This window comes from Callithrix jacchus, chromosome 6, assembly GCF_049354715.1.
Source record: "Callithrix jacchus isolate 240 chromosome 6, calJac240_pri, whole genome shotgun sequence".
Classification (NCBI taxonomy): Eukaryota; Metazoa; Chordata; class Mammalia; order Primates; family Cebidae; genus Callithrix; species Callithrix jacchus.
In genome coordinates, this window is record NC_133507.1 from 57626254 (window position 1) to 57642852 (window position 16599).

The 16599-nt window shown below is 40.9% G+C and overlaps 1 protein-coding gene across 8 annotated transcripts in view; it reads left to right on the top strand.

The window, feature by feature from the left end:
- The window catches only part of SLC25A12 (solute carrier family 25 member 12), a 229822-nt gene that overhangs the window by 110627 nt on the left and 102596 nt on the right, over positions 1–16599 (top strand). For 4 of the 8 annotated variants that reach the window (XM_078327393.1, XM_035304539.3, XM_078327395.1 and 1 more), the window contains exon 2: positions 8235–8288. Coding sequence is in view for 2 of the 8 variants with exons in the window: in XM_035304539.3 (XP_035160430.1) it covers positions 8235–8288 (54 nt within the window). In the remaining 6 variants the exon portion in view is untranslated. Of the gene's footprint in view, positions 1–7257; positions 7398–8234; positions 8289–16599 lie in introns of those variants that run through there. The other 4 variants (XM_078327394.1, XM_035304540.3, XM_078327392.1 and 1 more) reach the window with 2 other exon arrangements.

A 16599-nucleotide genomic window follows, 5' to 3' on the forward strand; every position in this document is an offset into this window, starting at 1 on the left:
GCACTGGCACATGACAGCAGTTTTCAGTATCATTCTTTTCACATTATTCATTAAAAAATGAATAGTAAGCCTGGTGTGGTGGCTCATGCCTACAATCCCAGCACTTTGGGAGGCTGAGATGGGCGGATCACCTAAGGTTGGGAATATGAGACCAGTCTAACCAACATGGAGAAACCCTGTCTCTACTAAAAGTACAAAATTAGCCGATCACGGTGGTGCATGCCTTTAATCCCAGCTACTAAGGAGGCTGAGGCAGGAAAATGACTTGAACCTGGGAGACAGAGGTTGTTGCAGTGAGCCAAGATCACATTACTGCACTCTAGCCTGGGCAACAAGAGTGAAATTCTGTCTCAAAAAAATAGTAGCCGTTGCCTTGGTAAAATATTCTCCTCACTTTGAGAATGGTGCTATTTCCTGTAGCTGCAACACAAGTGTTTTTTTTTTGAGACGGAGTCTTGTTCTGTCACCCAGGCTAGAGTGCAGAGGCTCGATTTGGGCTCACTGCAACCTCTGCCTCCTGGGTTCAAGTGATTCTTCTGCTTCAGCCTCCCAAGTAGCTGGGACTACAGGCACATGCCACCACGCCCGGCTAATTTTTATATTTTTAGTAGAGACAGGCTTTCACCATATTGGACTGACAGGCTGGTATCAAACTCCTAACCTTGTGATCCGCCTGCCTTGGCCTCCCAAAGTACTGGGATTACAGGCGTAAGCCACTGTGCCTGGCCAAAACTCAAGTTTGATACAAACGCAAGGCACTCAATAAATGTTTATTAACTAAAATTTGGCTCCTTTCAAATCATGAAATTAGAATGTTTGAAGAAGCATTAAAGCTCCTCTAGTTCAATCCTCTATCTGATTACATAGTGTCCTACTAAATACCAGGTTGTACATAATTAGCATAGTGATAGAGCACTCACAGCTGTATATATCTAGAGCAGTTCATTCCATGAATTCCTTCCAAAATTCATTGAAAAGAAAACTCGTTACTTCTTCACCAAGGGAATAAAGAAGGCTGTGGTCCAAAAATAAGATCACTGCCATCTCTATTGCACAATTCACAGGATTTAGAGTCAGACTGTGAGGAAGAGAGTTTAGGAAAAGACATAATTGCAGGAGTACAACTATTTCTTCTGATTTTTGATACCCCTCTCTTCCTTTTCCACCAAAACAATTTTTTTTTTAGATGGAGTTTTGCTCATGTCACCCAGGCTGGAGTACAATGGTGCAATCTCGGCTCACTGCAACCTCTGCCTCCTGGGTTCAAGCAATTCTCCTGTCTCAGTCTCCTCAGTAACTGAGATTACAGATGACCACCACCAAGCCCACCTAATTTTTGTGTTTTTAGTAGAGATGGGGTTTACCATGTTGGCCAGGCTGGTCTTGAATTCCTGGCCTCAGGCAATCCACCTGCCTCGGCCTCCCAAAGTGCTGGGATTACAGGCATGAGCCACCTCGCCTGCTGAGAATTTATTTCAATGACAGCAAATGTTCATATAGGGAGTAGAAAAGTTGTACGGTATAGAGAAGCCCTAAAGTGTGTCATTTATCTCGTGTTTAATTATAAGTTAGAAGTATTGGGTTGGAAGTATCCTTTTTCTTTTTTTAGAGATGGGATCTTGCTGTGTTGACCAGGCTGGTCTAAAACTTTTTGCTTCAAGTGATCCTCCCACCTCAGCCTCCTGAGTAGCTGGGATTACAGACATGAGCCACTATCCCCAGCTGAAACAATTTGATGTATTGATTTCCAAGTCAGCCTACTAAGTAGAACTTAATTTGCTCAAAATTGGACACCTAATCCTTGATATTTATCCCCAGTCCACCTCTGCCATTTATCCATATAGACCTTTAGCAAGGAAGGAGTTAAATGTGCAACTTATAAAAATTTAGAAGGTTTACAATGTATCAGTAAAACGTAAAGAACTATTTTCTAATTTTAGGAATAGGCTAAAAACAGTCTACACTTAAAAAAAATTCCAGACTTTCAAATAGGCTTTATGTGTGTGTATGCCAATATAATGCTATTATTTTCAAGTATTTTAAGAAAGTGACATCTTGATGGGGGATATGAAATAAATCCAGCTTATTCCTCATAATAGTTATGGTATGTATACCTTTAACCTAGAAAGAGCACCACTCCTGGTTTAATTAGTCAGTGATATTAGGATACTCAACTAAATGTTTGTACCCGACCTTGATTTACCTCTTGCAAGATGTCATTCATAGTAGCTGTGTGGGATATGGAAACAGGAACAAAATGTGTTTATATCAGTAAAATAATCAGAGGAGGCTAGAAGATGAACATAAAACGTACACTACTAAAATGGAAAGAGACTGGTCAAGGTGGCTCACACCTGTAATCCCAGCACTTTAGGAGGCCAAGGAGGGTGGAACGTTTGAGGTTAAGAGCTCAAGACCAGCCTGGCCCACATGGTAAAACCTCATCTCTACTAAAAGTCAAAAATTAGCTGGGTGTGGTGGCATGCACCTTTAATCCCAGCCACTTGGGAGGGGAGGCTGAGGCAGGAGAATCACTTGAACCTGGGAGGCAGAGGTTGTAGTGAGCTGAGATCACACCACTGCACTGCAGCTTGGGTGACAGGGTGACAGAGTAAGACTCTGTCTCAAAATTAAAAAAAAAAAGAAAAAAAAAGCAACAAGTTGTGACAGAATAGGATTATTAGGAATTGCGTCTCTTTTTTTTTGAGACGGAGTTTCATTCTTGTTACCCAGGCTGGAATGCAATGGCGCGAACTCGGCTCACCGCAACCTCCACCTCCTGGGTTCAGGCAATTCTCCTACCTCAGCCTCCCCAGTAGCTGGGATTACAGGCACGCGCCACCATGCCCAGCTAATTTTTTGTATTTTTAGTAGAGACGGGGTTTCACCATGTTGACCAGAATGGTCTTGATCTCTTGACCTCGTGATCCACCTGCCTCGGCCTCCCAAAGTGCTGGGATTATAGGCCTGAGCCACCGCGCCCGGCTGGGAATTGCCTCTTGCTTTAATATTCGCATTTTAACTTATTAGGGTATTAGGCATTAGTACCATTCTTTATTTTTTAATTTTTTAAATTTATTTATTTTTTTAATCACACAATCACGGCTCACCACAGCCTCAACCTCCTGGGTTCAGGTGATCCTCCCACCTCAGCCTCCTGAGTAGCTAGGCCTATAGGCACACACAACCACAACTCAGCTAATTTTTGTATTTTTTGTAGAGATGTGGTTTCACCATGTTGCCCAGGCTGGTCTTGAACTCCTGGGCTCAAGTGATCCACCCACCTCAGCCACATTAGTACAATTCTAACTTTCACCCACAAAGTATCTGGCTGATTTCAAATTATTATAACGTAAGTTGCCTGGGAGTTGTAGAAATGTTCCCATGGGTTTGCCTAATAAGACCACATTTTGGTTTTGCATCTGGGGGTAATATATTATTTTCTTAGATGACAATTTGACCAGCAGATTTAAATTCCCAGCTCAGTCAAGCTACGTATTGACTCTTTGATGAAACCAATTCTAAAAAGTGACCATTTATTACTGATACCTGCTTTTTAGGGTCAACAATGAAAGTTGCAATACAGTTGTAATAGTATCTTAGCCTTTAACTTCCAATTTTGCTTTCTGGAATGTCATTTTTTTCTAGGCTACCTTAATTATCAAGTTTTCAACTTAAAGTCATTCCATAGTTCTGAAATTATTTTTCCTTTCTTTCCTTCTCTCTCTCTCTTTCTTCTTTCTTCCTTTTTTTTTGAGACAGGGTGTCACTCTGTCATGCAGGCTGGAGTGCAATGGTGCAATCATAGATCACTGCAGGCTTGACTTCCCCAGGCTCAAGTGATCCTACTACCTCAGCCTTCTAAGCAGCTGGTATTACAGGTGCATGCGCTTATGCCCAGCTAATTTTTGTAGAGATGGGTTTTGCCATGTTGCCTAGGCTGGTCTCTAACTCCTGGACTCAAGTAATCCACCCACCTTGGCCTCCCAAAATACTAAGATTATAGGCATGAGCCACCGTACCCAACATAAAAATGATTTCTTGCTTATAAATACCTTTTGTGACTTAAAGAGTTCTAAATTACTATTTTGATATGTAATTTTTAAAATTTTGGAAAGATTTTAATTATTTTTACTGCCTTTTCCTAAATATATTGTGACTCTTACTTGACAGGTTTGCCTTTCGATGTTTCATTAGCTAATAAAGTTTTCTCCCAACCCTGATCATCTACAACTGATGCAAAGTTAGTTTTAATTTGCTATAATTGGCTGAGACTGGTGGCTCACGCCTGTAATCCTAGCACTTTAGGAAGCAGAGGTGGAAGAATCACTTGAGCCCAGGAGTTCCAAGACTAATGTGGGCAACATAGTGAGACCTCCATCTCTATAAAAATGTAAAAAAAAAAAAAAATTATCTGGGCATGCCTGTGGTCCCAGCTACTTGGGAGGCTGAGACTGGAGGATTGCCTGAGACTGAGAGTTTAAGGCTGCAATGAGCTATGATTGTGTCACTGCCCTCCAGACTGGGTGGCAGAGCAGGACATTATCTCTTAAAAAAAAAAAGAGAGAGAGAATTTTCATTGTGGTCTGGTGCCTATACCTACAAATCATTCTGGTGGACTCTGTTTAAATACACTGTTGTCTTTTCTGTAGGAATTCTAAATTTTCACTCCAATAATACAGATCTGGTCAACAACAACGTGTTTCTATAGAAAGTACTTCCTTCAGGGCCAGGCACGGTGGCTCACGCCTGTAATCCCAGCACTTTGGGAGGCCGAGGCAGGTGGATCATGAGGTCAAGAGATCGAGACCATCCTGGTCAACATGGTGAAACCCCATCTCTACTAAAAATACAAAAAAAATTAGCTGGGCATGGTGGCGTGTGCCTGTAATCCCAGCTACTGGGGAGGCTGAGGTAGGAGAATTGCCTGAACCCAGGAGGCGGAGGTTGCCATGAGCCAAGATCGCACCATTGCACTCCAGCCTGGGTAATAAGAGCGAAACTCCGTCTCAAAAAAAAAAAAAAAGAAAGAAAGAAAGAAAGAAAGTACTTCCTTCATTTTAAATAAATGCCTTCGTTTCCCCCAAGTACTTTTATTCAAATTGAGGGAATTTGGGCTACTAAACAGACATCTTTCCCTTGTAAAGTAGCATACACATCTTGTGATTCCTGCTTATAAAACCTTCATGATATGAGACAGAGTATCAGGGACATAAGTTGCTGGTAAGACAAAGGACTACATTGTTCAAAACACCTGGAACAGACTGAAGAAAGATGGAATACTGGTAGACAAAGCAACAAGAGCAAAAAACTCATCTTGTGAGTAACAGTAATGTAGCATTTCTTATCAATAATTTCCATTTGCCACTCCTCTTTTCTCATATGCACTAACTTGGATACTTAACACAAATATGATTAATGATACCAGAGAAATGGGAAGCCCCAGTGAGAGTCAACATTGTAACTATAAAACAGGGTGGAGAGGAATTACAGAGATAAGTGAGATTAAGATAAACCTTGGGGTTCCTGTACTTTTTTTTCCCCCCTAAGGCACATGCTTGTTTTAAACACACACACACACATATACACACACACACACACACACACACACACAGCCGGGCATGGTGGCTCACGCCTGTAATCCCAGCACTTTGGGAGCCTGAGGTGGGTGAATCACCTGAGGTCAGCAGTTCAAGACCAGCCTGGCCAGCATGGTGAAACCCTGTCTCTACTAGAAATACAAAAATTAGCTGGGCATGGTTGCACCTGCCTGTAATCTCAGCTACTCAGGAGGCTGAGGCAGGAGAATTGCCTGAACCCAGGAGGCGGAGGTTGCGGTGAGCTGAGATGGCACCATTGCACTTCAGCCTGGGTAACAAGAGGGAAACTGTCTCAAAAAAAATAAAAATAAATAAATAAATAAAAACACACACAGGGCTGTACGTGGTGGCTTATGCTTGTAATCCCAGCACTTTGGGAGGCCGAGGTGGGCGGATCACCTGAGGTCAGGAGTTTGAGACCAACCTGGTCAACATAGTCAAATTCTGTTTCTACTAAAAATACCAAAAAATTTCTCTGCACATCTCTGTGGGGGAAAAAAAAGGTTAAAAAAATACCAAAAATTAGCTGGGCATCCTGGCCGGCGCCTGTAATCCCAACTACTTGGGAGTCTGAGGCAGGAGAACCGCCTGAAATGGGCAGTGGAGGTTACAGTTAGCCTCGATGGCACCACTGCACTCCAGCCTGGGCGATAGAGCGAGAGTCTCAACACACACAGACACTCATACACAAAATACACGTGACTGGTGTTGTGGAGAAGGATTGACCATCTGTAAGCTCCTAGAGGTTGGGGTTATATGTTATTTGCATTATTTACAAGCAAATAATGTGTCAGGCATATAATGGGTGCCTCTAAACGTTTGAATCAATATGTAGCCTAATACAGTTATACTGACAAGACTCGGGTTTAGAAACGTTGTTTTGGTTCAAGATAGAATTACTGCTTCTACTTCTTAGGTAGGGCTAGAAATTGAATGGAGGATTACTTTATGTTCGTTCATGTACACACAAGCGATTAATTACCAGCTCTGTCAAAGACTAGTGGAGTTTTTTTCTATATGCATTTGTACCCCACTTCATTGCACACAGGATTTGGGCGACTAGGAAAGTGGACTGACTCTACTAATAAACCGTTATAATAGCACGTGAAGCAAAAATAAATTCAGTGTATTCGACCCTTGCCAATTTAGGAGCATATTTCTCAAGTTATGTTTACTTAGGTTTTCCCTAGAGTGAGTGGTTTCCAATCTTTTTTGTCGGTATTTGCCATCAGTTGTCATTAATTCGTTGTTATTAATAGGAAGTATTCTTTGATCCGTCGAAATCTTGCTCAATATAGGCCCCAAGTGTTCTTTTAAGCCTCTGGGAAAACGACTTTGGCTGGTCGGTGCCGAAAGCCACACCCACAAAGAGGCCTTAGGAAACCTGGGGGTTTACTGGTGGCGACCTAGCTGTGGTAACCATGCGGCGTGTAGAGATCCCACTGCTCGCGCTCGTCTTCTCCGTGGGAGGTGCATCCCCCTACTCCCGCCGGCCCTGGGCCAGCTCCCTTTCTGGCCCGGACGCCGGGCCTCTTACCGCAAGCGGCGCGTCCCGAGTTCATTTGCATAGGGACGCGCGCGGCGCCGGCAGGAGGGAGGGCGGGCGCGGCCGGGGAGGCGGCGCGCGCGCGCCCTGACAGCTCGGCCCTGCTCGCTCACTCGCTCGTCCCCGGCTTCCGAGCACAGCATGGCGGTCAAGGTGACTCCAACTCTCTGCTGCTGCTTTTATTGCATAAGGGACATTCCGAGCGCCCTGCCTGCAGCCGCCCACTACTTCCCATTTCATTCAGCGCCTAGGTCTTAGATAGCTTGTTCTGGGGCTCCGGCTTGCTGCGGGGAGAGCTGTGCGGGGCTTGGACCGGAGGAGAGGATGCCCGGCTGGGGGAGGGGAAGGAGGAGGGATTGTGAGTTAAGGGGCTTGTACGGTAACCCGGGTCGGTGAAGTAAGAGTAGTGTCCTGTCCTAGGTGCATGGGATTGTGAGCCCGGAGTTGGAGGGCATCAGAAAGGGTGTGGGAGGAAGTGGCAAGTAAAGCTGGGGGTACCTAGGGCATCAGTGAATTGCAGTGGGGGAGGGGGTAACTGTTGAGTAATTTGGGACCTCAATAAGACCGACGGCAATGGTTGGCTTTTGCGTTGCAGATTGGAGGGTGAAAGTATTTGTATTTGTGGCAGCTCTCATATTTTAGGTTAGATAGGGAGAGGGACGCGCAGATAATTGCATGCTGGATTTGCTTTTCTTGGAGAAAGACTGCTAGGCCAAGTGATTAATTTGGGTGTTTAAACTTTCCTGTTGATCCACTCTTGTTAGCCTCTTGATTTGAAGGTGGGTGGTTACTACTGTGTTGCTAGTAGATTAAAGTAAAAGATCTTCATTGCCTTCCCTTTCCAGTCCAGAGGAAGCACCGTCCGGTAGATTTGCTATATCTTAGGCTATTCACACCTGTTTTTCTGCCCTCTAGTCACAGTTATCCAGTTTGACAGTTGTTATCAGCAATTGGGGCTTTTAGTTTGTTTTAAACTAAATGATAAAAGATAGGAACATTGATTGTTAGCCACGTGAACTCTAATCTGAAGAGATTGCGTGGTGTCTAGTGAAGCATTAACTAACTTTTTTTTTTTTTTTTGCTTACAGGTGCAGACAACTAAGCGAGGGGATCCTCATGAGTTAAGAAACATATTTCTACAGGTAAATTGCCTTACGTAGTGTGCCTTTCATTGCAAAAACATAAAACATATACATCCATAGTCCTGTTTATGGCTTAACTTAGAGAAATGTTCAGTTTTCATGTATTCTTTCAAACATGACCAGACAATATAGCTTATATTTCTCTTATTAAGGTTTGATTAAAGGCCGCCTTTTAATTACAGGTTGATAAAAGGTTTTCCTCAAATTACTGCTTTTCCTTGCATGACTTAAGATATATATATTTTTAAAAAAATCATTTCCAGCTTCCCTTAAGCACAGAGACCAAGATAAAATTTCAAAATATACTGGCATTCTTGTATAATTAATAGGTTCTCTTCCTTGAAAGTTGCATGTTTATAAAGTTTTCCTACTTAGGAGCAATCTTCCATGTAATTTGTTGCTGATATAAGAATATTATAGTCATTCTTAATTTGTGTGTCTTATTTATATTGTATCCTTAAGCCTTTGGGGATTTTGTTACAAAATGTTACTTCTTAAGATTCTTGCAGTGCTCTACCTTAACTTCTAAGCTTTTAGTATCAGTGACTTGACTGTAGACTTAAAAAAGAAATGGAAAAAAAAAAAAAAAAGATTGGCTTAGTTTATTGTTTTGGTTTCTTTTCCTAAATTTCAAGTTTCCTATGCAGGAAGTTGTACTTAAGAAGTAGGTAGATGTAAGGGGAGGAAAGCTAAGGTGTTTTACCAAATACTGAGTTTCTCTCTGAAATCTTTTGAGAGCTTTCTATTCTGGACCTGGGTTCTTATGAAGACACTTTGACCTTGGGCAGGTCCCTGCTGGGTATTATTTTCCTCCGTGAAATGATAGGTGATCTCCAAGGTTCCTTCCCATTCCAAAAGTCTATGAGTCTATATTAGGAACAGATTCTAACATATGCTGATGAGCGTGGAATAGATGACATTTTTATGTGAGACGTGGTTTGCCTAGCTATTGTTGGGGAAGACGCTGCATAGCTGACCATACATATGTGTAGTTTATGAAAAATAGTTTGTGAAAATAGGAATCTTAAAGGTTATAAAATCTGATAAGGGAAGTATTTTTTCCAGACCAGAAGTAATTATAATAATGGAAATGCTCCATTAATGACTTGAAACCTTTATTCCATGCAGGCATTCTTGAGAATAGCCAAAAATATGTCAGTATTCACCATACCATGTGATTATACTCAATTGTTTTGTGAAGAGTTCATGGGATATAGTTAATTTTATGTTCTAGACTAAGTAGACATGGAAGAAATCAGTTGAAATGCTGCATGATGTAGTGAAAAGAGCACTGCCTACACATCAGGAATACTGAGTTCAATTCCCAGCTATGCGTTTATCTTGCTGTTGTACCCTTAGGCTAACCATCTAGCCTTCCTGAGTTTCAGCTTCTTGTGTGGGACTCAGTGGGACATAGGGAATGGGAATTGAGGTCTTTCCAGCTTTAAAAATTCTATGGGAAAAAAACATACTGTGAATCTGTATGGATTTGTTTTTTTGTTTTTAAGGGGTGGTGGAGGTGGGTTGGAGGTATGAGGAAAGTGGCCAGGACTGTCCCTAGCTCTCTGACAACTTTTAAATCTTAGCTTTTCACTTAATGTTTTGCATATTATCATTATCTTTTTATACATTATTTTGATGATGCCTTTATTTTTATATTGAAAATTTGTGGAATTCATAACTGCTTATTTAGCACTAAGTATGAAACACTGACCCAAGCATTATTGATAGATAAGAGAGCAATAGAATGTAAATACTCACCTTCAAAAAGGCCTAACGCAGAAAGAAAGATAACAGTAGAGGCCCGGTGCCGTGGCTCACACCTGTAATCTCAGCACTTTGGGAGGCCAATGCCAGAGGATCACTTGAGCCCAAAAGTTCTGGGCAATATAGTGAGACCTCATCTCTGCAAAAAATTTAAAAAATTAGCCAAGCCTGGTGGCATCCACCCATGGTCTCAGCTACTGGGGTGGCTCAGGTAAGAGGATTGCTTGATTTTGGGAGGCAGAGGTTGCAGTAAACCAAGATTATACCACTGCACTCCAGCCTGGGCAACAGGGCAAGTGTCTCTCTGTTTGTCTATCTGTCTGTCTGTCTCTCTCTCTCTTTCTCTCTCTCTCTCTCTCTCTCTCTCTCTCACACACACACACACACACACACACACACGATTCAGCATTGCTAGTTGGATCAATTTGAGGATAGTTACCAAGTAACATATTCGATTTTTATTTCTGGCTTGAATACTTCAAACTATAGTTACTTGAAGCTTTGCAGAACTGTTTAGAAACAGTTTTATAGATGTGTATAATTGATTAATATTTTAGCTATAATAGAAGACAAAATACATGCTAACCATATATTTCTTTAGCACTTAACATATTTAGCCAACAAATATTTACAAAGGGTTATTTGCTGTGTATCATGCACTTGTGTTCAATACAGTACTGTTCAGTAGCAGGCACCAAGTTGAATATCAAGAGAGATAATAGAGTCAAGGCTTAAATGCTGATGGACCTGTGATTGGACTACCTGCTGTCTGAGGCCCATTCCATCTCTAACGGTCTGTGGTTGAGGGAATTAAGAATAGTGAAGGCAAATGCATAGCCTGTGGTCGAGCAATCAGATTGGCTTCCTACATTGCAGTAGTCATGTAATAATATTGACAATGGCTAACATTTATCAATCATTTAGAGTGTGTTTGAGATTGGCCTAGTACTTTAAGGATATTAATGTTAATTTTCATAACAACTTTATGAAGTAGGTTTAATATCCTTGTTATATAGATGAGGTTAAATTATTGTTAATTAGTTCAGACTATGAGGTAGAGCCCAGATTCAAGTCAAAGTCCAGAGCCCATACCCTTAACCCTTACATCATACATATTACAGGTAGGATATTGAAATGGGGTGACTTTTTTTTTTTGTGACCGTGTTTTGCTCTTGTTGCACAGGCTGGAGTACAGTGGTGTGATCTCAGCTCACTGCAACCTCCACCTCCCAGGTTCAAACAATTCTCCTGCTTCAGCCTCCCAAGTAGCTGGGATTATAGGCGCCCGCCACCATGGCCAGCTAACTTTTGTTTTGTTTTGTTTAGTAGAGACGGGGTTTCACCATGTTGGCCAGGCTGGTCTCAAACTCTTGACCTCAAGTGATCCACCTGCCTCAGCCTCCCAAAGTGCTGGGATTACAGGTGTTAGCCACCGTGCCCAGCCTAGTGGGGCGACTTTTGAAAAACAGAGGTATGTCAGGGGATAATAGCAGTATGTTTTGTTAAGAAGTTAAAAAAAATCTGGTTACTGAGGTGATGAAATTTTAAAAGTTTCTTTATAGGCTGGGTGTGGTGACTTATGCATGTAATCCCAGCACTTTGGGAGGCTGAGGCAGATGGACAACCTGATGTCAGGAGTTTGGGAGGCCGAGGCAGATGGATCACCTGAGGTCAGGAGTTTGATACCAGCCTGGCCAACAATGATGAAACCTCATCTTTACTAAAAATATAAAAAGTAGTTGGGCATGGTGGCAGATGCCTATAAATCCCAGCTACTAGGGAGGCTGAGGCAGGAGAATTGCTTGACCCAGAGAGGTGGAGGTTGCAGTGAGTTGATGGAGACATTTTACTCCAGGCTGCGTGGCAGAGCGAGACTCCGTCTAAAAAAAAAAAAGTTTCTTTACATTGTAACTGTCCTAGTTAGCCAAGGAATTTGGATTTGAAACAGTAGGGAGTCACTGTGGGTTTCTGAGTAGACAAATGAAGTGGTGAATTTTGGCAGCTTTTTGTGTATGTTGGATAAAGTATGAAGAGATTGAAAGTAGGTTAGATGATCAGCTGAGAGGTTATTGAAATAATACTTGTGAGAATTGATGACCTAGAGTGGCTGATGGCTGGGGAAATGAAAAGCAAGGACAATACCAGTGACTTTGTAAGGGAAGAATCTATCAAATTTGGTATTAAATATGGAAGTAAGGGAAGAAGTAGTGAACCTGGCATTTTTAGGATAGATGTTAATTGATAAGGCATATATTTGGAGAATTTTTTGGAGTTGTAGCGTTAGTTTGGTTGCCAAACAAATGTATCTCTAAGTTAAAGTTGGATTTGGACAGATATAAATTTGTGCAGGTGGTAGATGAATTCCTTGTAATTAAAGGGATTAAATGAAAATAAGACAGAGGATTAGGGACTGAATTTATAAGTGATATCTCCAATTGAAGTGGGAAGGAGGAGGAGGAGAAATAGGGAGAATCATCCCATGAAAGTTTAAAGTAAGAGTTTCACAAAAAGGGTATAGTCAAAGGTTAAAATATAGATTATTCTATTAGTATGATTTGATTTGGGTAGGAGTTTGGGGTCATTTGAGTTTAGAATTATTTGAGCTAAAGTCTACAAAGAGATTTAAATTTTAGAATACAGTTCAAAACTCTTTGTAGAATATAGATCTGTGGCATTAACTAAGTTCATAAATAGTCAAGAAAAATTCCTACTTTCAAATAAGAGTAATTTGTTAAACTTTTGATCCTTGGCTCATAAGTCATTTGTAAAACAATAAAATGGCTGGGCGTGGTGGTTTATACCTGTAATCCCATCACTTTGGGAGGCCAAGGCAGGTGGATCAGTTGAGGTTAGGAATTCGAGACCAGCCTGGGCAACATGGTGAAACCCTGTCTCTACCAATAATATAAAAAATTAGCCAGGTTGGGCCGGGTGCGGTGGCTCAAGCCTGTAATCCCAGCACTTTGGGAGGCTGAGGCAGGTGGATCACGAGGTCAAGAGATCGAGACCATCCTAGTCAACAAGGTGAAACCCCGTCTCTACTAAAAATATTAAAAAATGAGCTGGGCACGGTGGCGCGTGCCTGTAATCCCAGCTACTCAGGAGGCTGAGGCAGGAGAATTGCCTGAACCCGGGAGGCGGAGGTTGCGGTGAGCCAAGATCGCGCCATTGCACTCCAGGCTGGGTAATAAGAGGGAAACTCCGTCTCAAAAAAAAAAAATTAGCCAGGTATGGTGGCACACGCCTGTAATCCCAGCTACTAGGAAGACTGAGGCAGGAAAATCAGTTGAACCCAAGGTTTCAATGAGCTGAGATTGTGCCACTGTACTGCAGCCTGAGCGACAAGAGCAAGACTTGCTGTCTCAAAAAAAAAAAAAAAAAAACCCTCCAAACCATATATGTATGTATATGTTTTTATTTGAAAGTACTGGTATATCTGCTGGGTACAGTAGCTTGTACCTGTAATTCCAGTGTTTTGGGAGGCTGAGATGGGAGGATCACTTGAGGCCAAGAATTCAAGACCAGCCTGGGCAACAAAGCAAGATTCCATGGCTACAAAAATTATATATTTATCAATTTAGCTGGGTGTGGTGGTGCATGCTTGAAGTCCTAGCTGCTCTGGAAGCTGAGGTGAGAGGATCACTTGAGCCCAGAAGTTTGAGGTTACAGTGCAAGACTTTGTCTAGAAGAAAGAAAGAAAAAAAAAGGAAAAAAAGTAACTGGCTTATCTATAAGTAACTGGCACCCGGCTTATCTATGTATCTATGTTTATTGAAATTTTATGAGAATTGGTATGAGAGTTCATGAGAAGGGCTTTTTAAGAGCATTATTATTTTGAATATAGAGAAATAGGTTCATTTTTCCTGTGTTCATTGCTTCTCAAGTTTTGGTGAGCTATGTTCCTATTAGTTAAAAAGCAACAACCACATGCACTAAGATTCTGCTTTTTTCTGCCCACCTCCACCCTGCCAAGTTCATGAAATTGGAGTACAACAAATGAATTCTTATGTGTTAGACTGTGCTGTAATTTTACAACCATTTCAAGTTAAGATTTTACCGTTACCACCCTTAAAACTGTCATTTCTTGATTTATCCTTTTCTTCTTTTAACCTCTCTCACCCACACACTGTCATTGATCCAATGCAGCTACATCAGCAGTATACAGGAGCAAAGAGACAATAGAAGCAGTGAGGAAGGAGGTGAGGTGGGACAGCAGGAACATCACTGGCTGTTTAAGTCTGACAAATTTCTAAATGAAGAGTTAATTTTGTTTGTCCCTTGTGGCAAAGTAGATTTATCAAAAACATTTAAATGGATTTTTTTTAATCTCTCTTTTCAGTTAATAAGCTTCTTTTGTTTGCTGGTGTATTGTATGATAAAGGCAATATAGGTTAAGACTGCAACTGTATATATGCCAGATCAAAAATTTACTGAAATGTAGACCTCAAATATTATTTTAATCTTGTTCTTTTTTGATTATCACCAGTGAAACAATGAAGATTGTATCTCATATAAAATTATGAAAATGTTTTTTTTTCTATCTTATTTTAGGTTAGAGAATAAAGAGAAGATACTGTTAATGTAAAGCAAAGAGTGTTTCCTCCTTAGGGTTTTTACAATAACATATTAATTTTTAATGGAAAGATGTGTTCTTTTATTCAAATAGTTTATTTAGTTACTTTTGGCAGTAGGCTGGAGCTGAGAAGGGAATAAAGCAGGGCTTTTAGCAGGAGACCCTTACTCTTTGTTGAAATACACATTAGAGCTGTGTTTCCAAAAGTGTGGGATGTGTGCCACAATATTAGAGTAACAATAAGATTATCAAGTGTTAAAGGGTGATACATTAGTTGTGAAAACGAAGACTCTGGAAAGCAATCTGGCAATGGTTTAAAATAAAAAGAAAATAACATTTGAACAAACAATAGTATTTTCTTTTGGATTATCTATTCCAAAGAAATAAAAATACTTGTAAAAATATAAGAATATACATGTACAGGGTTAATTGCAGCACTGAATTTTTCTTCAAAAAAAGCCTGGGCAACATGGCAAAACCCCATCTCTTAAAAAAAAAAATACAGAAACCTTGCTGGATGTGGTGGCATGAGCCTATAGTCCCAGTTACTTGGGAGGCTGAGGATCACCTAAGTGGGAGTTTGAGGCTGCAGTGAGCTGTGATTGCAGCACTGCACTCCAGCCTGGGTGACAGAGTGAGACCCTGTCTCAAAAGAAAAAAGAGCTATTATGCTAAAGAGGAGTAATAGAAGACTTATGGAATAACCATACTATGAAAGTTATGCAGATACTAAAAAGAATGAGTTAGGTCTATACCACCAATTTAGAGAAATTTTTCAATGTACTATTAAGTAAGAAAGATGCAAATAAGTATATATAGCATGGTTCTGATTTGTAAAACAAAGTCATTTCATATATGTTGTATGTAATGTTTATACATATATATAGTGGTATATGATTGAATGACGATTGAGAAAGATATGAAAGGATAAATATTAGGTTGTTAACTTGGAAGAATAAAGAGGAAAATAAAAATAGTCTCAATGTGTATGTATTAAGCTTTGAGCAAGTGAGTAATTTAAAAAGTAAGAATTTAGCAATCCAGAGCCTGAAGCTAGAAGAGGATTTCTCAGCATAATTTGGATTGAATAAACCCATTATGAGACACATAGAAAAGAAGCTATAGTTTTATTAGCCATGCTATTATAATTAAGGGTTTTCACCAGTTCCTCAGAAATGTGAAAATTGAAGATTTACTTTATTGATTGATTGATTGAGACAGAGTCTCACTCTGTCGCCCAGGCTAGAGTGCAGTGGTGTGATCCTGGCTCACTGCAATCTCTGCCTCCCCAGGTTCACGTAATTCTCTTGCCTCAGCCTCCTCTGGGATTGCAGGCGCATGCCACCATGCCAAGCTAATTTTCATGTTTTTAGCAGAGACGGGATCTCACCATGTTGTTTAGGCTGGTCTTGAACTCCTGACCTCAGATGGTCCACCCACCTTGACCTCCCAAAGTGTTGGGATTACAGGCGTGAGCCACTGTGCCCAGACCTATCTTTACTTTAGAAAGTATTTGCCACAAACTATATAGAGTTCTCATTAAAAAAACAAACAGTATTAGCATTAAAGGCAGAGTAGCACCATAGTGAGACTTCGTCCTTAACTCAAGCAGAATTGGAAAATAATTGAAAAGATAAGAAAATTAGTGTTTTCAAATGCCATGTGATGTTTTACCAATCAATACATTTTTAATTGCCTACTATTAAAAATGCCAGGGTATGCACTGTACTTTATAGAGATAAGATAGAGCAGTTTAGTGAGGCTAGAGACAAGACAAAAGAGTTCAGTGAAGGGAGAACCTCACATTCTTTTTTTTTTTTTTTTTTGAGACCGAGACCGTTTTGTTCTTGTTGCCCAGGCTGGAGTGCAGTAGCCCAATGTCGGCTCACTGCAACCTCCTCCACATCCCATGTTCAAGCGATTCTCCTGCCTTGGCCTCCTGAGTAGCTGGGATTATAGGCATGTGCCCCC